Source organism: Oncorhynchus masou, unplaced genomic scaffold (assembly GCF_036934945.1).
Source record: "Oncorhynchus masou masou isolate Uvic2021 unplaced genomic scaffold, UVic_Omas_1.1 unplaced_scaffold_1938, whole genome shotgun sequence".
In the NCBI taxonomy this organism is placed as follows: Eukaryota; Metazoa; Chordata; class Actinopteri; order Salmoniformes; family Salmonidae; genus Oncorhynchus; species Oncorhynchus masou.
Genome location: NW_027016835.1, coordinates 26,428 through 49,923, shown reverse-complemented (window position 1 = coordinate 49,923; position 23,496 = coordinate 26,428). Strand labels below are relative to the sequence as shown.

The 23,496-nt window shown below is 45.3% G+C and overlaps 1 protein-coding gene across 1 annotated transcript in view; it reads left to right on the top strand.

Annotated features, from left to right (window-relative positions):
- Window positions 1-23,496, top strand: part of LOC135539219 (zeta-sarcoglycan-like) — an 86,662-nt gene that overhangs the window by 40,082 nt on the left and 23,084 nt on the right. Inside the window, exon 4 of the mRNA XM_064965040.1 lies at window positions 3,179-3,302. Within this exon, the coding sequence (XP_064821112.1) occupies window positions 3,179-3,302 (124 nt within the window). The remainder of the gene's footprint in view (window positions 1-3,178; window positions 3,303-23,496) is intronic.

Here is a 23,496-nt window from a genome sequence, read left to right as displayed (position 1 = left end):
GTAATGGCTGTGCAGACTTTTGTTCAGGCCCTGCCCTAAAACACTAATTATGGTTCAGGCTGTTTGTGATTTGACTATCTGGATCAGGTTTGTTAATGCTGGGCAGAAACAAAAGCCTGTACACCTAGTAGCTGCAAACCCCTGGTCTAATGTGGTCCAGTTTACCTGACACTGATTAAACCTATTCCTGAACTAAAAAGGAATAGAGAATCTCTAGGTTCAGAGAACCTGCCCTAAAAGCCTAGCTGGTCTATGTTGAAGGAGGTGTAGGGATGAAATATTCTGCTAACTTTCCCAAAATTCTAAAGTTTTCCAGAAATATTCCACAGAGATTTTTGGGAATGTTACCGCAATTTTCCAACCCTAAAGGTGTCTTAAGTCTGGCTGCTCACATATCAGCTTGTTGTTCTGACTCTCACCCTACTAGTTCCACTTCAATACATCTGTTTGTTTTCACCCCGGGACATGTTAGCCTCTCATAGCGGTCTGTGGTAGGCCACTTTTACTGGCACTCCGCTTTGAGCCACTCACACTCTCAGCAGGGAGCCCCAGTGCACCATGGGAAGTTAAAGAGCTGCTTGTGCCTTGTTCTGATTGTGTTGCTAGCCGTGTAAGAGCTGCTGTTCTCAGAGCGTAGCCTGGCATTTCAGTTGCTGGTTTGTACTGGATTTGATCGGTACGGTGTCCATGTTAGGACATAGTATGAGAAGTATGGGGTCCATATTAGGACAGCCAGATGAGGATGTTTTATGTAAATGTGACGAGAGACTGACTGGAAGCTTTTGTGTAATAAAATAGTATTTAACTACTGCTTTGAGGGTGTGTATACACTATTTATACACAAGTATGTAGACAACCCTTTCAAGGTAGCGGATTTGGCTATTTCAGCCAAGTCCATTGCTGAAATGTGTATAAAGTTCAGCCCACAGCCATGCAATCTCCATAGACAAACATTGGCATTAGAATGGCCTTACTGAAGAGCTCAGTGATTACTACTTTGAGGGTGTATATGTCTTGTCTCTCTCTCTCTCTCTCTGTTCTTCTCTCTTTCTCTTTCCGCAAACACGCCAAAAAGTTGTGACACACATCCGTCGGATACGTCACGTCAGCGACCCGGGCAGAAACTAAGGACGGACCCCAGTCTTTTCACTATTCAATTATCACCGATGGGATGCATGGAGCCATGAAATGACATGTTCATGAAATTAAAATCCCATAATTCCCAGGGTCTCCCTGCCATTTGCAGTTTCCCGGGCTACATTTCACAGCCACAGACGGGCAGGACGCGAATGTCTTTTTTTACTTTGTCATTTTTGGACCCAACCAAAGGATTTGTCAGGGAATCTACTGTAGTTAGTAGTAGGTTGTGCTGGATGGATCATGGTTAGAAACAGGATCACGGTGCATTAGTTTGTAGATGTGAAGATGGAGAAGCCTTGAAACACCTTCAGGTGACCTCCCTGCTGCTCTTGCCTTGCGGGCTCACACATACAGAGTCTCACACCTGCCTACACACTATTTTACACCTGACTGGCATTCGGCATTTAAGTGCTCTGAGTTTTACGAAATGCAACATTTACTTTTCAGTGATCAGAACCCCCACCCCCCATGTACCCATATACCCCATTACCCATAGTTCCGAGTCATCCCCCTTACCTGTCTCTCTGTGACAAGTGTTGTGAATTGTATAACTTTTACAACACAGTTGAAGGCTCTCACCTGTTCATTTCCTGGAGATTCATGGAGCGAGTTTAGCAGGGTCTACTTCCACGGGATATAACTTCTCTTGGAGATGGGGACTTCAAAAAAGTAGTCACAAAAGTCACAGAGGCTTGAAAATGTCATTTTCCAACCATTTCTCATCGTTCAAGTCGGCTCACTCTTCCTGCCAGACGACACCTTTGTATCGCTCAGCGCTCTCTGACACTTTAAACGATTTATGTCGCCCCGACCGGCGACACAGAAGGGTGATGTGGGGGGGTTTTTTGACCGAAAAGGTCATGGGTTCAGATCTGGCGATATGGCATCAGGGCCATTAAAGTAGAAAGGTCAAGGTGAATGTCAAGCTGTATACGCCTGGAAAACATCTAACTTATATTGTGACTGAAACCTCCATGGAGAAAGTTCTGAGTTTTTCTGACTATGGTTTCTGTCTGTCACACCCTCCCTCACTACCTTACAATGTGTATGCACCAGAACACCAGAACATTACCTCCCCCTCCGTTCCCCCCTGAGCTTTTAGAAGTTGTCAAATGAAGACGATAACTGTGTTGATGCATTCTCTCGTTGCCTATCTCTGTCATGTTATAAACAACATGTCCGCCGCATAAAACAAGCCTTGGCGGGCGGCGTTGAAGGTCAAGGCGGATCTCCTCGCCTGCGAGAAGGAACGCAGGAAGGCGGCTCCTGCATGATAATGAACTGGACCGATAAGACCTACAGTCTCTGACTCGGGTGTCTTTTCATATAAAGAATCACCACCAAGGCCCTGGCTTTCTGGATGGATGGAAACTTTTTACGTTTTCTTTTTTTTTTGGTCTCCGAATCACCAGGCGGAACAGCAGCCTGAGCAGCAACAGAAAATCAATGTCCTGATTGAATTCCTCTTTTAAAACGGCCGAAAGGACCAGAGCTATTCATAGATATTGTATGATATTCTTACTATGTAAGAGAAAGAGGCTGTGAGGTTTTTTTGCAGAGAAGTTGGAAGGAGGGATCGTTAAGTCAATATATTCATTTCTGTCAGGTGGTTAATTATCCGAGGCCTGTTTCACCAGCTAACCTGATGGACCAGTGGACCAGATGACCGCTCAGTCCACAGGGAGACTTCCCATCCAGGCTTCCTTCTGTGTGTGTGTGATTGTGTGTGTGTGTGTGTGCCTGTGTGTGACAGAGAGAGAGAGGAATAGTGAGAAAATATGTGTACTAATGTGCCTGTGTATCACTTAGTGTCCCTTTCACACCACAGTCCAATCAAATCCTCTCAGCTAGATCTGTGTTATAGTTTTTAAAGAAATGCTGCTTTAAAAGAAGTTTCAGTTCAGTTATTTTTTCCGATCGGCGACTTACATTCTAATTGTACACTATGTTTTCATTATTGATCCTTCAAGTCACCCATGCTTTGAATCTAAAGTGATTCGTTGTCTAATTGAATCCCTGGATGTCTGGTTCTCTGCAGGCTGGAGTCTCCCACCAGGACCCTGAGTCTGGAGGCTCCCAGAGGGGTAGAGGTCAACGCCGGGGTGGGTGACTTCAAGGCCTCCTGCCGGAAAGACCTGTTGCTCCAGTCGTCAGAAGGAGAGGTGAGAGGGGGGAGACGGGGGTCAGGTTGGAGTGTGTTGGGGTGTGTGTGTGGGTTTTAGGAGGGCTACAATACTGATGCTAGTAGCAGGAGTTCATTAAGTGTCTTATTAACCTAACGAGCTCCATCAATCAGCGCAACCTTGTCCAGCTTTGTTCTCCTCTCCATTTATTTGGGGGAGAGATGTGACCTCATTAACGCTGCAGTCATGATGAGGTGCCTGTTATCTGTCTGTCTCTCTGTCTCTGTCTGTCTGCTCTTCGGTCTGTGGCCCAGCGCACTGTCGAGACTTCCCTGGAGCGAACCTTGTCATTAGCTCTGTAATTAACTCGGAAAGAAAAGCAGTGTTCGCCAAGACTGTGATAGTTTGATAGCAGAGAACAGTAGGAGAAACAATAACTATGCAAGTTCTGACTTATTTGTCACCTTCTTCTTTTTAAAGCTCATTTTTCAGGGGGAGGGACGGATGGTTTTGGGAAGAGCCTTTCGTCTCATAGTAAATGTTAGTGGCATTTAGAAGGTAACTTACTCCTAAAGCACCACTTCAATCTCTATTAGACTTCCTTGTTGCTATGACCGATAGTGCATCCTGGGCAGGTGAGAGGTCACAGGTTAGAGGCCAGTGTGATAAGTAAATGTCCCCCCATAGAGTTAGATAGGGTCCCATATCCTGTCTTTTCAATGTCCACTTCTACTTCAGGAAGTGCACCCTCTCTCCAACTCCATGATGTCCCCTGCGTGTTGTTTGCATGCTAAGCACAATGGCCGCTGCTGAAGTGGAACTGGTTTGTGTGATTGGTCTTAAACAACTCAAGCGTTGTCAGACTTTCAGAGTCCGTCTCCCTGCTGTTACAGGATCACCTTTAAATGAACACTAGCTAGTTCCTGAGATGTGTCCCGCTCTCCTTTCAGCTCCAGGCCCCCAGCCTGGCTTTAGTAACTACACCTGCTATTTAATTAACTTCCAACATCCCCGGTAATAGATCATTGTATATTGTCACTTTTTTTCTTATTTCTCCTCTTCCCTTCTTCTTTTTCATCTCTTGCCTGTATAGGAGATGTCTACCTTGTCTACCTTTAGAGGTAGATCTGGAGTCGAAAGTAATGCACACCTGTTTAGGCTAGCGGAGTAGAACACTTGGAAAAGAAAAGGAGAGCCTCACACTCTAGGAGCTCAGATGTAATCATTTAATAACTAAATATGTTTAGACAAGCGGTCTTCATCAGGGTCTGTCTGTCTTCATCAGGGTCTGTCTGTCTTCATCTGGGTCTGTCTGTCTTCATCTGGGTCTGTCTGTCTTCATCGGGGTCTGTCTGTCTTCATCGGGGTCTGTCTGTCTTCATCAGGGTCTGTCTGTCTTCATCAGGGTCTGTCTGTCTTCATCAGGGTCTGTCTGTCTTAATCGGGGTCTGTCTGTCTTCATCGGGGTCTGTCTGTCTTCATCGGGGTCTGTCTGTCTTCATCGGGGTCTGTCTGTCTTCATCGGGGTCTGTCTGTCTTCATCAGGGTCTACCATTAGAGGTAGATCTGTCTGTCTTCATCAGGGTCTGTCTGTCTTCATCAGGGTCTGTCTGTCTTCATCAGGGTCTGTCTGTCTTAATCGGGGTCTGTCTGTCTTCATCGGGGTCTGTCTGTCTTCCTCGGGGTCTGTCTGTCTTCATCAGGGTCTGTCTGTCTTCATCAGGGTCTGTCTGTCTTCATCGGGGTCTGTCTGTCTTAATCGGGGTCTGTCTGTCTTCATCGGGGTCTGTCTGTCTTCATCGGGGTCTGTCTGTCTTCATCGGGGTCTACCTTTAGAGGTAGATCTGTCTGTCTTCATCAGGGTCTGTCTGTCTTCATCAGGGTCTGTCTGTCTTCATCGGGGTCTGTCTGTCTTCATCGGGGTCTACCTTTAGAGGTAGATCTGTCTGTCTTCATCAGGGTCTACCATTAGAGGTAGATCTGTCTCTCTTCATCAGGGTCTGTCTTCATCAGGGTCTACCATTAGAGGTAGATCTGTCTGTCTTCATCAGGGTCTACCATTAGAGGTAGATATGTCTGTCTTCATCAGGGTCTACCATTAGAGGTAGATCTGTCTGTCTTCATCAGGGTCTACCATTAGAGGTAGATCTGTCTCTCTTCATCAGGGTCTGTCTGTCTTCATCAGGGTCTACCATTAGAGGTAGATCTGTCTCTCTTCATCAGGGTCTGTCTTCATCAGGGTCTACCATTAGAGGTAGATCTGTCTGTCTTCATCAGGGTCTACCATTAGAGGTAGATCTGTCTGTCTTCATCAGGGTCTGTCTGTCTGCATCAGCGTCTACCATTAGAGGTAGATCTGTCTGTCTTCATAAGGGTCTACCATTAGAGGTAGATCTGTCTGTCTTCATTAGGGTCTGTCTGTCTTCATCAGGGTCTACCATTAGAGGTAGATCTGTCTGTCTTCATCAGGGTCTACCATTAGAGGTAGATCTGTCTGTCTTCATCAGGGTCTACCATTAGAGGTAGATCTGTCTGTCTTCATCAGGGTCTACCATTAGAGGTAGATCTGTCTGTCTTCATCAGGGTCTACCATTAGAGGTAGATCTGTCTGTCTTCATCAGGGTCTACCATTAGAGGTTGGACAATGCCCTGAAGAGGAGAAGAGACAACCATAGAGAGTGTAAGACGAGCACTAGACACTTGACACAAAGCGTTGTCGGCAAACCGTGGGCTTTGACGCACAAAGAGGGGTGTTGTGAAACAGATGGACCTCTCTGTAGCCTTAGTGTGACGGAGTTCTGTCAGTCTTTGTGCGCCGTGACACCCAGTGACACGTCCTGACCTTCCTGTCTTCGTCCTGACCTCCTCCCTCATCAGTCCAGCCTTGCCGGCCACACAAATTACAACTTATGTGCCTCTATGAGGAAGTTGGGGAACACAGCCAATTAGATTTACTGCTCCTACTTTCCTCTCTCTTTCTTTTTAATTCTCAATTATTCCTAGTGTGATGGAGGACGTTGACAGAAGAAGAGGGAGAAGAGGAGAAAATAGATGTCTCTGTCAATTTGGAAGGGAAGGCAAACCACATCGGACACCGGGGCTTAACGTGAAATCGATGTTGTCAGCAGCTGGCACTTAAAGGAGCTACATTCAAGTTTAAAAACTTTGGAGAGGCTGGAATTAAATCCAAATGGGTTCGGGTTCCCGATTCGGGAGCATCTTATCGCCTTCTCCGGGATTTCCATTAAAATCAGAGGGAATGAGACTTGACAGAGTCCTCTCTCCTCTAGTCCCGAGGCCTACTCACTCGCTCTGTCTGTCTCGCTCTCTTTCTCTCATCCCAAGGCCTACTCACTCTATCTTTCTCTCGCTCTCTTTATCTCTCTCTCTCTATTTCTTTCTTTCTCTCTGTATTTCTCACTCTCTCTCTCTCTCTCTCTCTCTCTCTCTCTCTCTCTCTCTCTCTCTCTCATCCCTAGGTCTCCTTACTCTCCCTTTCTCAACTCTCTCTCTCAGCTCTCCATGTCTCTCTCTCTCAATTTCAATAGAATTCTCTCTCTCATTAAGCTCCCCATGTCTCACATGTAAACGGAAAAGAGCAGGCAGGTACTCAAGTGAAATCTTGAAGCCTCCAATTGCCCAAAGCCTTTGATTGTCTCTTTTTTTATTGTACATTAGTGCCATTCAACTTTAAGAGCGGAATATCGTAAAGTTCAATTGCCCTCATTCAACCTATTTAGAGAATGGCTAAGTAGTAATAGAAAGAATGCAGTGTAGGTTAAGTGGGAGTTATTCTGAGCTTCTTAGCCTCTTAGCCACTGCTAAAGCTGCACTGAAGTGGACGCTTAGAACTGCTTCCTGTCTCAACTATGTTTGTTGTTGTGGTGGTGGTAACTCACTTCCTCCCGCCGTTCCTTCTCTTTCTCCTCTTCCTCCTCTTCTCCCTCTTTCTCCTCCACCTACTCATCATCAGTCACAACTCTGAAACCTGAGTAGAAACCTACTTCTCATATCTAGTATGCAACATTCGACTGAAATCTGTCATGATCAACCCATATTTCAGGCGGCAGTGTAGCCGAGTGGTTAGAGCATTGGACTGGTAACCAAAAGGTTGCAAGTTCAAATCCCCGAGCTGACATGGTACAAAATCTGTCGTTCTGCCCCTGAACAGGCAGTTAACCCACTGTTCCTAGGCCCTCATTGAAAATAAGAATTTGTTCTTAACTGACTTGCCTAGTGAAATAAAAAATATTTTCTCTGACTTTACAGTAAAACATTGAAGGCAGCTGTAATGGCACTTTCAACCAGGGCCCAACTAAATACACCCATACACATGTAACCACAAAGCTAAGGTGACAAACTAGCACGGGTAACCCATATATGGTCTTACAGTATGTCTAATTTGTTTGAATAAAGATCCAGGCTGCCTCCCAAAAGTTTGCTTTTACAGGCATTTCGCTACACCTGCAATAACATCTGCTAAACACATGTATGTGACCAATAACATTTGATTTGATGTCACCCTATTCCCTATTTGGTGCACTACTTTTGACCAGGTGCCATACAGTAGCTCTGGTCAAAAGTAGTGCACTATAAAGGGAATAGGGCGCCATTTGAGACGTTCCCAGATAATGTATTCTCTAGTGTTTGGGAACAGAACTAGTCTGACTGTAGTTGAGATATGGGAGAAATAATGGGAAAATCTGTCAAAATGGCAACCAACATAACTAGAGTACCCTACAGTCCCTTCAGAAAGTATTCATACCCCGTGACTTGTTCCACATTTGTGACTGGCCGGCATGATTCGGTCTTATGTAGCAACATTTGAAATGGTGTTTTTTTTACATTGGATAAAATTAGAGACTCAGAGCTAGAAAACGGTATATCATACAATACAATTGAGGAACAATGGGAAAGTAATTCTGCTTTGAAATTTGATAAACTTGTAACCCCACTTTTGACAAAATGACCTTTGAATGTTTTGGTACCTACTGCAGGGCTCTTCTTTGTCTACACTCAACACACCCTCTTAAGCTTTAGCCCCACCCATCTCTTTAAGGATTCACGTGAGGCTATGTCCTAAACAACCAAACATTTCAAGACTAAAGGCTGTAATCTGGAGTGCCAGAGCGTGCTCTGGGCATTCATAAACTCAGAGCATTGTCAGATTGTTCATTTAAATTCAGAGCGTTTGGCTCTCAGAGCTTTCAGGGTGCACACTGGATGCTCTGGCTGAGGAGTAGGGTAGATCTGAACGTTCTGATCTAACAATAGCAGTCATGCACCCAAGCTAATGTTGGCTAATTTGCTAGCTACTTCCTGACACAAATGAGAGAACGGCTCACTCATTTTACTCACACTAGCAGAGCTGTTTATGTTATCAGAGCATTGGTGACTGCAACGGTGCTGCTGGCAACAATTTAATTACGCTTTTTTGCCAACGTTTACTGACACCGGCCGTATTCAACAGGTTCGCAAATTCGGCTGTTATTCTGCCCTCTGGCACACTCAGACGAGAGTCCTCTGAAATCAGAGTACATAGACATAGTCTATCGACAGTTGTTGCAGTGACATCATAAACATTATATCGAAATAGTTGCTAGCATCTTTTGTTTAGACGTGTAAGCTAGCTAGCTAAACAACGAACCATAATCCCAACTGATAATGTTACTACCATGCATGAATCTAGCAATGCAAATGGCTCTGAGATACAAATAATATTACTACACAGATCATACACTTAACGTTAGCAAGCCAGCCAGCCAGCTAGCGTTAGCAAGCCAGCCAGCCAGCTAGCGTTAGCAAGCCAGCCAGCCAGCTAGCGTTAGCTAGCCAGCCAGCCAGCTAGCATTAGCTAGCCAGCCAGCCAGCTAGTGTTAGCTAGCTAGCGAACAGTGCACTTTAACTTGAAATGAAAGCGACTTTCTAACAGAAACGGTGACTAACTCCATTCCGTACAAATTTGCGCAACCACAGCATTCAAACGAGGCTGCAATGAAAACTAATGGGACTGTAGCGACTGTGTTGGCAACAAAATCCAGGGTGTGAACTAAGTTTCGATTCAGCATTGATTGACATGATAACGGACTAATAGTATTCGAGAAAGGATGGAAAAAACGGACCCCTCTGACACGGTACGTTACAACGTGACGTGTCACTACATACTGTACGGCATGCATTTGCAACTCAACTTAAAAACAAGAAAGGGACAGGGTAAGGGGGATACCTAGTCATTTATACCTTCTGTGTGTTCTCTTTTCGACTTCGTCTGCATATTTGCAATCAAACGCCAGCATTTTCTCCATCTCCTTGGCTATCATTCTCTAATTCCACTGATTTCAAAGCTCTGTCCTCCAGAAAGTGGAGAGCAACACTGTTGTTCTACTACGTGATATCTAGCAAAAAAGCAGCATTAGAATGGATTGCCAACACATACTGAACAGCTCATATTATAGACAGAAGTGTGCTATATGGCAGACCAATCCATACTCATCTCTCGGCCTATCCAGCCCACTCATAATCTTAGCCAATCATGGCTAGCGGGAAGGTTTCTGACTTTTTCCGTGGCTAAACCAACTAGGCTCGTAATTTAACAATTGACTTCGTATTCACAGATGGTATACATGTTTGTTATTAAGGCACATATAAGTTTACATTTACATTTTACATTTAAGTCATTTAGCAGACGCTCTTATCCAGAGCGACTTACAAATTGTGAATTCACCTTATGACATCCAGTGGAACAGCCACTTTACAATAGTGCATCTAAATCATTTAAGGGGGGGGGTGAGAAGGATTACTTTATCCTATCCTAGGTATTCCTTGAAGAGGTGGGGTTTCAGGTGTCTCCGGAAGGTGGTGATTGACTCCGCTGTCCTGGCGTCGTGAGGGAGTTTGTTCCACCATTGGGGGGCCAGAGCATGAACAGTTTTGACTGGGCTGAGCGGGAACTGTACTTCCTCAGTGGTAGGGAGGCGAGCAGGCCAGAGGTGGATGAACGCAGTGCCCTTGTTTGGGTGTAGGGCCTGATCAGAGCCTGGAGGTACTGCGGTGCCGTTCCCTCACAGCTCCGTAGGCAAGCACCATGGTCTTGTAGCGGATCCATCCTCAGTTTTCTGGAAGCCAGTGGAAAATCGGAGGAGGTTGATGTAAAGAACTTGGGAAGGTTGAACACCAGACGGGCTGCGGCGTTCTGGATGAGTTGTAGGGGACACCTTAATGGCACAGGCAGGGAGCCCAGCCAACAGCGAAATAAAGTAATCCAGACGGGAGATGACAAGTGCCTGGATTAGGACCTGCGCCGCTTCCTGTGTGAGGCAGGGAACACTCTCCCTGGATGTTGTAGAGCATGAACCTGTGGAACGGGCCACCGCCTTGATGTTAGTTGAGAACGACAGGGTGTTGTCCAGGATCACGCCAAGGTTCTTAGCGCTCTGGGAGGAGGACACAATGGAGTTGTCAACCGTGATGGCGAGATCATGGAACGGGCAGTCCTTCCCCGGGAGGAAGAGCAGCTCCGTCTTGCCGAGGTTCAGCTTGAGGTGGTGATCCGTCATCCACACCGATATGTCTGCCAGACATGCAGAGATGCGATTCGCCACCTGGTCATCAGAAGGGGGAAAGGAGAAGATTAATTGTGTTAAATCTGCATAGCAATGATAGGAGAGACCATGTGAGGTTATGACAGAGCCAAGTGACTTGGTGTATAGCGAGAATAGGAGAGGGCCTAGAACAGAGCCCTGGGGGACACCAGTGGTGAGCCATGCGCGTGGCGGGGACAGATTCTCGCCACGCCACCTGATAGGAGCGACCTGTCAGGTAGGACGCAATCCAAGCGTGGGCCGCGCCACAGATGCCCAACTCGGAGAGGGTGGAGAGGAGGATCTGATGGTTCACAGTATCGAGTTCACATGTTCCAGAAGGCATTTCTGCCAAAAAAGCGCATTTACTTTCAAATGGCGCTCCTGTGTAGTAGTGATGCCTGTGTTTAGCTCTATTCCATTTTTTTGTATCCTAAAAAAACGTCCTAGTTCTTGCAGATGACAAGCATACCCATAACATGATGTAGCCACCACTATGCTTGAAAATATGAAGAGTGGTACTCAGTGATGGGTTGTGTTGGATTTGCCCCAAACATAAAGCTTTGTATTCAGGACAAAATGTTAAAGTTCATTTCTTTGCCACCTTTTTGCAGTTTTCCTTTAGTGCCTTGTTGCAAACAGGATGCATGTTTTGGAATATTTTTTATTCTGTAAAGGCTTCCTTCATTTCACGTCATTTAGGTTATTATTGTGGGGTAACTACAATTTTGTTGATCCATCCTCAGTTTTCTCGGCCATTAAAATCTGTAACTGTTTTAAAGTCACCATTGGCCTCATGGTGAAGTCCCTGAGTGGTTTCCTTCCCCTCCGGCAACTGAGTTAGTAAGGACGCCTGTATCTTGGTAGTGACTGGGTGTATTGATACACCATCCAAAGTGAACTAAATAACTTCACCATGCTCAAAGGGATATTGTTTTATTGACCCATCTACTATTACGTGCCCTTCTTTACGAGGCATTGGAACACCTCCCTGGTCTTTGTGGTTGAATCTGTGTTTGAAATTCACTGCTTGACTGAAGGACCTTACAGTAACAGCAATTGTATGTGTGGGGTCAGGAGATAACGTAATCAATCCAAAATCATCTTAAGCCCTATTATTGCACAAAGTCCGTCCAATTTATTATGTGTCTTGTTAAGCAAATTATTACTCCTGAACAAATTTAGGCTTGGCATAACAAAGGGGATACATATTGATTGACTCAAGACGTTTAATCTTTTCATTCTTAATGAATTTGCAAGAATTTAAAAAACTTAATTCCACTTTGACATTATGGGGTATTGTGTAAATCTAAATTTAATACATTTTAAATTCCGGCTGTAACACAACAACATTTGTAAAAGTCAAGGGGTGTGAGTCATTTCTGAATGCTCTGTATGTTATCAACCATCACAGTTCAGAACTGATAAATCACAGCTGTCCAATGTTTGGCAATGACGATGGAAGCCATGACGGTGGCGGGGTCTGCGTTCTGTCTGACATTGTCCTAGTGTCACGCTGAGGCAGCAGACAGGCGCACCCACACACACACACACACACACACACACACACACACACACACACACACACACACACACACTCACACATTACACACACACACACTGTCACACACACACACAGGTTTAAAAGACCTATAGGACAGGCTTCCTTCATTGTTGTGTATTTGTCCCCTCTGTCTGTGTGCATTACTGGGTCTGTCACTACAGCTGGACTTGGTCTCAGGTTTATTATGGTGGTCAGTACAGTACTAGGGTCTGTCACTAGGTCTCAGGTTTATTATGGAGGTCAGTACAGTACTAGGGTCTGTCACTACAGCTGGACTAGGTCTCAGGTTTATTATGGTGGTCAGTACAGTACTAGGGTCTGTCACTAGGTCTCAGGTTTATTATGGAGGTCAGTACAGTACTAGGGTCTGTCACTAGGTCTCAGGTTTATTATGGAGGTCAGTACAGTACTAGGGTCTGTCACTAGGTCTCAGGTTTATTATGGAGGTCAGTACAGTACTAGGGTCTGTCACTAGGTCTCAGGTTTATTATGGAGGTCAGTACAGTACTAGGGTCTGTCACTAGGTCTCAGGTTTATTATGGTGGTCAGTACAGTACTAGGGTCTGTCACTAGGTCTCAGGTTTATTATGGTGGTCAGTACAGTACTAGGGTCTGTCACTAGGTCTCAGGTTTATTATGGTGGTCAGTACAGTACTAGGGTCTGTCACTAGGTCTCAGGTTTATTATGGAGGTCAGTACAGTACTAGGGTCTGTCACTAGGTCTCAGGTTTATTATGGAGGTCAGTACAGTACTAGGGTCTGTCACTAGGGACTCTCAGGTTTATTATGGAGGTCAGTACAGTACTAGGGTCTGTCACTAGGTCTCAGGTTTATTATGGAGGTCAGTACAGTACTAGGGTCTGTCACTGTCACTACAGCTGGACTAGGTCTCAGGTTTATTATGGTGGTCAGTACAGTACTAGGGTCTGTCACTAGGTCTCAGGTTTATTATAGAGGTCAGTACAGTACTAGGGTCTGTCACTAGGTCTCAGGTTTATTATGGAGGTCAGTACAGTACTAGGGTCTGTCACTACAGCTGACTAGGTCTCAGGTTTATTATGGAGGTCAGTACAGTACTAGGGTCTGTCACTAGGTCTCAGGTTTATTATGGAGGTCAGTACAGTACTAGGGTCTGTCACTAGGTCTCAGGTTTATTATGGGGGTCAGTACAGTACTAGGGTCTGTCACTAGGTCTCAGGTTTATTATGGTGGTCAGTACAGTACTAGGGTCTGTCACTAGGTCTCAGGTTTATTATGGTGGTCAGTACAGTACTAGGGTCTGTCACTAGGTCTCAGGTTTATTATGGTGGTCAGTACAGTACTAGGGTCTGTCACTAGGTCTCAGGTTTATTATGGGGGTCAGTACAGTACTAGGGTCTGTCACTACAGTACTAGGTCTGTCAGGTTTATTATGGTGGTCAGTACAGTACTAGGGTCTGTCACTAGGTCTCAGGTTTATTATGGTGGTCAGTACAGTACTAGGGTCTGTCACTACAGGGACTAAGTCTCAGGTTTATTATGGTGGTCAGTACAGTACTAGGGTCTGTCACTACAGCTGGACTAGGTCTCAGGTTTATTATGGTGGTCAGTACAGTACTAGGGTCTGTCACTAGGTCTCAGGTTTATTATGGTGGTCAGTACAGTACTAGGGTCTGTCACTACAGCTGGACTAGGTATCAGGTTTATTATGGTGGTCAGTACAGTACTAGGGTCTGTCACTAGGTCTCAGGTTTATTATGGTGGTCAGTACAGTACTAGGATCAGTCACTAGGGTGGACTAGGTCTCAGGTTTATTATGGTGGTCAGTACAGTACTAGGGTCTGTCACTAGGTCTCAGGTTTATGATGGTGGTCAGTACAGTACTAGGGTCTGTCACTAGGTCTCAGGTTTATTATGGTGGTCAGTACAGTACTAGGGTCTGTCACTACAGCTGGACTAGGTCTCAGGTTTATTATGGGGGTCAGTACAGTACTAGGGTCTGTCACTAGGTCTCAGGTTTATTATGGTGGTCAGTACAGTACTAGGGTCTGTCACTACAGCTGGACTAGGTCTCAGGTTTATTATGGGGTCAGTACAGTACTAGGGTCTGTCACTAGGTCTCAGGTTTATTATGGAGGTCAGTACAGTACTAGGGTCTGTCACTACAGCTGGACTAGGTCTCAGGTTTATTATGGAGGTCAGTACAGTACTAGGGTCTGTCACTAGGTCTCAGGTTTATTATGGTGGTCAGTACAGTACTAGGGTCTGTCACTAGGTCTCAGGTTTATTATGGAGGTCAGTACAGTACTAGGATCTGTCACTAGGTCTCAGGTTTATTATGGAGGTCAGTACAGTACTAGGGTCTGTCACTAGGTCTCAGGTTTATTATGGAGGTCAGTACAGTACTAGGGTCTGTCACTAGGTCTCAGGTTTATTATGGAGGTCAGTACAGTACTAGGGTCTGTCACTAGGTCTCAGGTTTATTATGGAGGTCAGTACAGTACTAGGGTCTGTCACTAGGTCTCAGGTTTATTATGGAGGTCAGTACAGTACTAGGGTCTGTCACTAGGTCTCAGGTTTATTATGGAGGTCAGTACAGTACTAGGGTCTGTCACTACAGCTGGACTAGGTCTCAGGTTTATTATGGTGGTCAGTACAGTACTAGGGTCTGTCACTAGGTCTCAGGTTTATTATGGAGGTCAGTACAGTACTAGGGTCTGTCACTAGGCTGGACTAGGTCTCAGGTTTATTATGGTGGTCAGTACAGTACTAGGGTCTGTCACTAGGTCTCAGGTTGGACTAGGTCTCAGGTTTATTATGGTCAGTACAGTACTAGGGTCTGTCACTAGGTCTCAGGTTTATTATGGTGGTCAGTACAGTACTAGGGTCTGTCACTAGGTCTCAGGTTTATTATGGTGGTCAGTACAGTACTAGGGTCTGTGGACACTAGGTCTCAGGTTTATTATGGTGGTCAGTACAGTACTAGGGTCTGTCACTAGGTCTCAGGTTTATTATGGTGGTCAGTACAGTACTAGGGTCTGTCACTAGGTCTCAGGTTTATTATGGAGGTCAGTACAGTACTAGGGTCTGTCTAGGTCTCAGGTTTATTATGGTGGTCTACAGCTGGACTAGGTCTCAGGTTTATTATGGTGGTCAGTACAGTACTAGGGTCTGTCACTAGGTCTCAGGTTTTATGGTATCAGTACAGTACTAGGGTCTGTCACTACAGCTGGACTGTCAGGGTCTCAGGTTTATTATGGTGGTCAGTACAGTACTAGGGTCTGTCACTAGTACAGCTGGTAGGTCTCAGGTTTATTATGGTGGTCAGTACAGTACTAGGGTCTGTCACTAGGTCTCAGGTTTATTATGGTGGTCAGTACAGTACTAGGGTCTGTCACTACAGCTGGACTAGGTCTCAGGTTTATTATGGTGGTCAGTACAGTACTAGGGTCTGTCACTACAGCTGGACTAGGTCTCAGGTTTATTATGGTGGTCAGTACAGTACTAGGGTCTGTCACTACAGCTGGACTAGGTCTCAGGTTTATTATGGTGGTCAGTACAGTACTAGGGTCTGTCACTAGGTCTCAGGTTTATTATGGTGGTCAGTACAGTACTAGGGTCTGTCACTAGGTCTCAGGTTTATTATGGAGGTCAGTACAGTACTAGGATCTGTCACTACAGCTGGACTAGGTCTCAGGTTTATTATGGGGGTCAGTACAGTACTAGGGTCTGTCACTACAGCTGGACTAGGTCTCAGGTTTATTATGGTGGTCAGTACAGTACTAGGGTCTGTCACTAGCTGTCTCAGGTTTATTATGGTGGTCAGTACAGTACTAGGGTCTGTCACTAGGTCTCAGGTTTATTAGGTTTATTATGGTGGTCAGTACAGTACTAGGGTCTGTCACTAGCTGGACTCTCAGGTTTATTATGGAGGTCAGTACAGTACTAGGGTCTGTCACTACAGCTGGACTAGGTCTCAGGTTTATTATGGAGGTCAGTACAGTACTAGGGTCTGTCACTAGGTCTCAGGTTTATTATGGTGGTCAGTACAGTACTAGGGTCTGTCACTAGGTCTCAGTTTATTATGGGGTTCAGTACAGCTGGACTAGGTCTCAGGTTTATTATGGTGGTCAGTACAGTACTAGGGTCTGTCACTAGGTCTCAGGTTTATTATGGAGGTCAGTACAGTACTAGGGTCTGTCACTAGGTCTCAGGTTTATTATGGTGGTCAGTGGGGTCTGTCACTAGGTCTCAGGTTTATTATGGTGGTCAGTACAGTACTAGGGTCTGTCACTAGGTCTCAGGTTTATTATGGAGGTCAGTACAGTACTAGGGTCTGTCACTAGGTCTCAGGTTTATTATGGAGGTACAGTACAGTACTAGGGTCTGTCAGGGTCTGTCACTACAGAGGTCTCAGGTTTATTATGGTGGTCAGTACAGTACTAGGGTCTGTCACTAGCTGGACTAGTCTCAGGTTTATTATGGTGGTCAGTACAGTACTAGGGTCTGTTACTAGGTCTCAGGTTTATTATGGAGGTCAGTACAGTACTAGGGTCTGTCACTACAGCTGGACTAGGTCTCAGGTTTATTATGGAGGTCAGTACAGTACTAGGGTCTGTCACTAGGTCTCAGGTTTATTATGGTGGTCAGTACAGTACTAGGGTCTGTCACTAGGTCTCAGGTTTATTATGGAGGTCAGTACAGTACTAGGGTCTGTCACTAGGTCTCAGGTTTATTATGGTGGTCAGTACAGTACTAGGGTCTGTCACTAGGTCTCAGGTTTATTATGGAGGTCAGTACAGTACTAGGGTCTGTCACTAGGTCTCAGGTTTATTATGGTGGTCAGTACAGTACTAGGGTCTGTCACTAGGTCTCAGGTTTATTATGGAGGTCAGTACAGTACTAGGGTCTGTCACTACTGGACTAGGTCTCAGGTTTATTATGGAACTCAGTACAGTACTAGGGTCTGTTACTAGGTCTCAGGTTTATTATGGTGGTCAGTACAGTACTAGGGTCTGTCACTAGGTCTCAGGTTTATTATGGTGGTCAGTACAGTACTAGGGTCTGTCACTAGGTCTCAGGTTTATTATGGGGGTCAGTACAGTACTAGGGTCTGTACTAGGGTCTGTTACTAGGTCTCAGGTTTATTATGGTGGTCAGTACAGTACTAGGGTCTGTCACTACAGCTGGACTAGGTCTCAGGTTTATTATGGAGGTCAGTACAGTACTAGGGTCTGTCACTAGGTCTCAGGTTTATTATGGTGGTCAGTACAGTACTAGGGTCTGTCACTAGCTGGACTAGGTCTCAGGTTTATTATGGTGGTCAGTACAGTACTAGGGTCTGTTACTAGGTCTCAGGTTTATTATGGTGGTCAGTACAGTACTAGGGTCTGTCACTACAGCTGGACTAGGTCTCAGGTTTATTATGGAGGTCAGTACAGTACTAGGGTCTGTTACTAGGTCTCAGGTTTATTATGGTGGTCAGTACAGTACTAGGGTCTGTTACTAGGTCTCAGGTTTATTATGGAGGTCAGGGGTCTTATTATGGTGGTCAGTACAGTACTAGGGTCTGTCACTACAGCTGGACTAGGTCTCAGGTTTATTATGGAGGTCAGTACAGTACTAGGGTCTGTCACTAGGTCTCAGGTTTATTATGGAGGTCAGTACAGTACTAGGGTCTGTCTGGTCTCACAGTACAGTACTAGGGTCTGTCACTAGGTCTCAGGTTTATTATGGTGGTCAGTACAGTACTAGGGTCTGTCACTACAGCTGGACTAGGTCTCAGGTTTATTATGGAGGTCAGTACAGTACTAGGGTCTGTCACTAGGTCTCAGGTTTATTATGGAGGTCAGTACAGTACTAGGGTCTGTCACTAGGTCTCAGGTTTATTATGGAGGTCAGTACAGTACTAGGGTCTGTCACTACTAGGTCTCAGGTTTATTATGGAGGTCAGTACAGTACTAGGGTCTGTCACTAGGTCTCAGGTTTATTATGGTGGTCAGTACAGTACTAGGGTCTGTCACTAGGTCTCAGGTTTATTATGGAGGTCAGTACAGTACTAGGGTCTGTCACTAGGTCTCAGGTTTATTATGGTGGTCAGTACAGTACTAGGGTCTGTCACTAGGTCTCAGGTTTATTATGGAGGTCAGTACAGTACTAGGGTCTGTCACTAGGTCTCAGGTTTATTATGGTGGTCAGTACAGTACTAGGGTCTGTCACTAGGTCTCAGGTTTATTATGGTGGTCAGTACAGTACTAGGGTCTGTCACTAGGTCTCAGGTTTATTATGGAGGTCAGTACAGTACTAGGGTCTGTCACTAGGTCTCAGGTTTATTATGGAGGTCAGTACAGTACTAGGGTCTGTCACTAGGTCTCAGGTTTATTATGGTGGTCAGTACAGTACTAGGTCTCTGTCACTACTAGGTCTCAGGTTTATTATGGTGGTCAGTACAGTACTAGGGTCTGTTACTAGGTCTCAGGTTTATTATGGTGGTCAGTACAGTACTAGGGTCTGTCACTAGGTCTCAGGTTTATTATGGTGGTCAGTACAGTACTAGGGTCTGTTACTCAGCTGGACTAGGTCTCAGGTTTATTATGGTGGTCAGTACAGTACTAGGGTCTGCTGGACTAGGTCTCAGGTTTATTATGGTGGTCAGTACAGTACTAGGGTCTGTCACTAGGTCTCAGGTTTATTATGGTGGTCACTAGGTCTCAGGTTTATTATGGAGGTCAGTACAGTACTAGGGTCTGTCACTAGGTACTCTCAGGTTTATTATGGTGGTCAGTACAGTACTAGGGTCTGTCACTACAGCTGGACTAGGTCTCAGGTTTATTATGGTGGTCAGTACAGTACTAGGGTCTGTCACTGGACTTGGTCTCAGGTTTATTATGGTGGTCAGTACAGTACTAGGGTCTTTACTATGGTGGTCAGTACTACTAGGGTCTGTCACTAGGTCTCAGGTTTATTATGGAGGTCAGTACAGTACTAGGGTCTGTCACTAGGTCTCAGGTTTATTATGGTGGTCAGTACAGTACTAGGGTCTGTCACTAGGTCTCAGGTTTATTATGGAGGTCAGTACAGTACTAGGGTCTGTCACTAGGTCTCAGGTTTATTATGGAGGTCAGTACAGTACTAGGGTCTGTCACTACAGCTGGACTAGGTCTCAGGTTTATTATGGTGGTCAGTACAGTACTAGGGTCTGTCACTAGGTCTCAGGTTTATTATGGTGGTCAGTACAGTACTAGGGTCTGTCTACAGCTGGACTAGGTCTCAGGTTTATTATGGAGGTCAGTACAGTACTAGGGTCTGTCTACAGCTGGACTAGGTCTCAGGTTTATTATGGAGGTCAGTACAGTACTAGGGTCTGTCACTAGGTCTCAGGTTTATTATGGAGGTCAGTACAGTACTAGGGTCTGTCACTAGGTCTCAGGTTTATTATGGTGGTCAGTACAGTACTAGGGTCTGTCACTAGGTCTCAGGTTTATTATGGTGGTCAGTACAGTACTAGGGTCTGTCACTAGGTCTCAGGTTTATTATGGAGGTCAGTACAGTACTAGGGTCTGTCACTAGGTCTCAGGTTTATTATGGTGGTCAGTACAGTACTAGGGTCTGTCACTAGGTCTCAGGTTTATTATGGAGGTCAGTACAGTACTAGGGTCTGTCACTAGGTCTCAGGTTTATTATGGAGGTCAGTACAGTACTAGGGTCTGTCACTAGGTCTCAGGTTTATTATGGAGGTCAGTACAGTACTAGGGTCTGTCACTAGGTCTCAGGTTTATTATGGTGGTCAGTACAGTACTAGGGTCTGTCACTAGGTCTCAGGTTTATTATGGGGGTCAGTACAGTACTAGGGTCTGTTACTAGGTCTCAGGTTTATTATGGTGGTCAGAATAGTACTAGGGTCTGTCACTAGGTCTCAGGTTTATTATGGGGGTCAGTACAGTACTAGGGTCTGTCACTGGACTAGGTCTCAGGTTTATTATGGTGGTCAGTACAGTACTAGGGTCTGTCACTAGGTCTCAGGTTTATTATGGTGGTCAGTACAGTACTAGGGTCTGTCACTACAGCTGGACTAGGTCTCAGGTTTATTATGGGGGTCAGTACAGTACTAGGGTCTGTCACTAGGTCTCAGGTTTATTATGGTGGTCAGTACAGTACTAGGGTCTGTCACTACAGCTGGACTAGGTCTCAGGTTTATTATGGTGGTCAGTACAGTACTAGGGTCTGTCACTAGGTCTCAGGTTTATTATGGTGGTCAGTACAGTACTAGGGTCTGTCACTAGGTCTCAGGTTTATTATGGTGGTCAGTACAGTACTAGGGTCTGTTACTAGGTCTCAGGTTTATTATGGTGGTCAGTACAGTACTAGGGTCTGTCACTACAGCTGGACTAGGTCTCAGGTTTATTATGGTGGTCAGTACAGTACTAGGGTCTGTCACTAGGTCTCAGGTTTATTATGGTGGTCAGTACAGTACTAGGGTCTGTCACTAGGTCTCAGGTTTATTATGGAGTACAGTACTAGGTCTGTCACAGCTGGACTAGGTCTCAGGTTATTATGGTGGTCAGTACAGTACTAGGGTCTGTCACTACAGCTGGACTAGGTCTCAGGTTTATTATGGGGGTCAGTACAGTACTAGGGTCTGTCACTAGGTCTCAGGTTTATTATGGTGGTCAGTACAGTACTAGGGTCTGTCACTAGGTCTCAGGTTTATTATGGTGGTCAGTACAGTACTAGGGTCTGTCACTACAGCTGGACTAGGTCTCAGGTTTATTATGGTGGTCAGTACAGTACTAGGGTCTGTCACTAGGTCTCAGGTTTATTATGGAGGTCAGTACAGTACTAGGGTCTGTCACTAGGTCTCAGGTTTATTATGGTGGTCAGTACAGTACTAGGGTCTGTCACTAGGTCTCAGGTTTATTATGGTGGTCAGTACAGTACTAGGGTCTGTCACTAGGTCTCAGGTTTATTATGGTGGTCAGTACAGTACTAGGGTCTGTCACTAGGTCTCAGGTTTATTATGGAGGTCAGTACAGTACTAGGGTCTGTCACTAGGTCTCAGGTTTATTATGGTGGTCAGTACAGTACTAGGGTCTGTCACTAGGTCTCAGGTTTATTATGGTGGTCAGTACAGTACTAGGGTCTGTCACTAGGTCTCAGGTTTATTATGGTGGTCAGTACAGTACTAGGGTCTGTCACTAGGTCTCAGGTTTATTATGGGGGTCAGTACAGTACTAGGGTCTGTCACTACAGCTGGACTAGGTCTCAGGTTTATTATGGTGGTCAGTACAGTACTAGGGTCTGTCACTACAGCTGGACTAGGTCTCAGGTTTATTATGGTGGTCAGTACAGTACTAGGGTCTTACTACAGCTGGACTAGGTCTCAGGTTTATTATGGTGGTCAGTACAGTACTAGGGTCTGTCACTACAGCTGGACTAGGTCTCAGGTTTATTATGGTGGTCAGTACAGTACTAGGGTCTGTCACTACAGCTGGACTAGGTCTCAGGTTTATTATGGAGGTCAGTACAGTACTAGGGTCTGTCACTGGACTAGGTCTCAGGTTTATTATGGTGGTCAGTACAGTACTAGGGTCTGTTTACTACAGCTGGACTAGGTCTCAGGTTTATTATGGTGGTCAGTACAGTACTAGGGTCTGTCACTACAGCTAGACTAGGTCTCAGGTTTATTATGGTGGTCAGTACAGTACTAGGGTCTGTCACTACAGCTTTATTATGGACTACTGGTCTCAGGTTTATTATGGTGGTCAGTACAGTACTAGGGTCTGTCACTAGGTCTCAGGTTTATTATGGTGGTCAGTACAGTACTAGGGTCTGTCACTAGTACAGTACTAGGGTCTGTCACTAGGTCTCAGGTTTATTATGGTGGTCAGTACAGTACTAGGGTCTGTCACTAGGTCTCAGGTTTATTATGGTGGTCAGTACAGTACTAGGGTCTGTCACTACAGCTGGACTAGGTCTCAGGTTTATTATGGTGGTCAGTACAGTACTAGGGTCTGTCACTAGGTCTCAGGTTTATTATGGTGGTCAGTACAGTACTAGGGTCTGTCACTACAGCTGGACTAGGTCTCAGGTTTATTATGGTGGTCAGTACAGTACTAGGGTCTGTCACTAGGTCTCAGGTTTATTATGGAGGTCAGTACAGTACTAGGGTCTGTCACTACAGCTGGACTAGGTCTCAGGTTTATTATGGTGGTCAGTACAGTACTAGGGTCTGTCACTAGGTCTCAGGTTTATTATGGAGGTCAGTACAGTACTAGGGTCTGTCACTACAGCTGGACTAGGTCTCAGGTTTATTATGGAGGTCAGTACAGTACTAGGGTCTGTCACTACAGCTGGACTAGGTCTCAGGTTTATTATGGAGGTCAGTACAGTACTAGGGTCTGTCACTAGGTCTCAGGTTTATTATGGAGGTCAGTACAGTACTAGGGTCTGTCACTAGGTCTCAGGTTTATTATGGTGGTCAGTACAGTACTAGGGTCTGTCACTAGGTCTCAGGTTTATTATGGGGGTCAGTACAGTACTAGGGTCTGTCACTGGACTAGGTCTCAGGTTTATTATGGTGGTCAGTACAGTACTAGGGTCTGTCACTAGGTCTCAGGTTTATTATGGTGGTCAGTACAGTACTAGGGTCTGTCACTAGGGACTCTCAGGTTTATTATGGTGGTCAGTACAGTACTAGGGTCTGTTACTAGGTCTCAGGTTTATTATGGTGGTCAGTACAGTACTAGGGTCTGTCACTAGGTCTCAGGTTTATTATGGTGGTCAGTACAGTACTAGGGTCTGTCACTAGGTCTCAGGTTTATTATGGAGGTCAGTACAGTACTAGGGTCTGTCACTAGGTCTCAGGTTTATTATGGTGGTCAGTACAGTACTAGGGTCTGTCACTAGGTCTCAGGTTTATTATGGGGGTCAGTACAGTACTAGGGTCTGTCACTACAGCTGGACTAGGTCTCAGGTTTATTATGGAGGTCAGTACAGTACTAGGGTCTGTCACTACAGCTGGACTAGGTCTCAGGTTTATTATGGAGGTCAGTACAGTACTAGGGTCTGTCAGCTAGGTCTCAGGTTTATTATGGTGGTCAGTACAGTACTA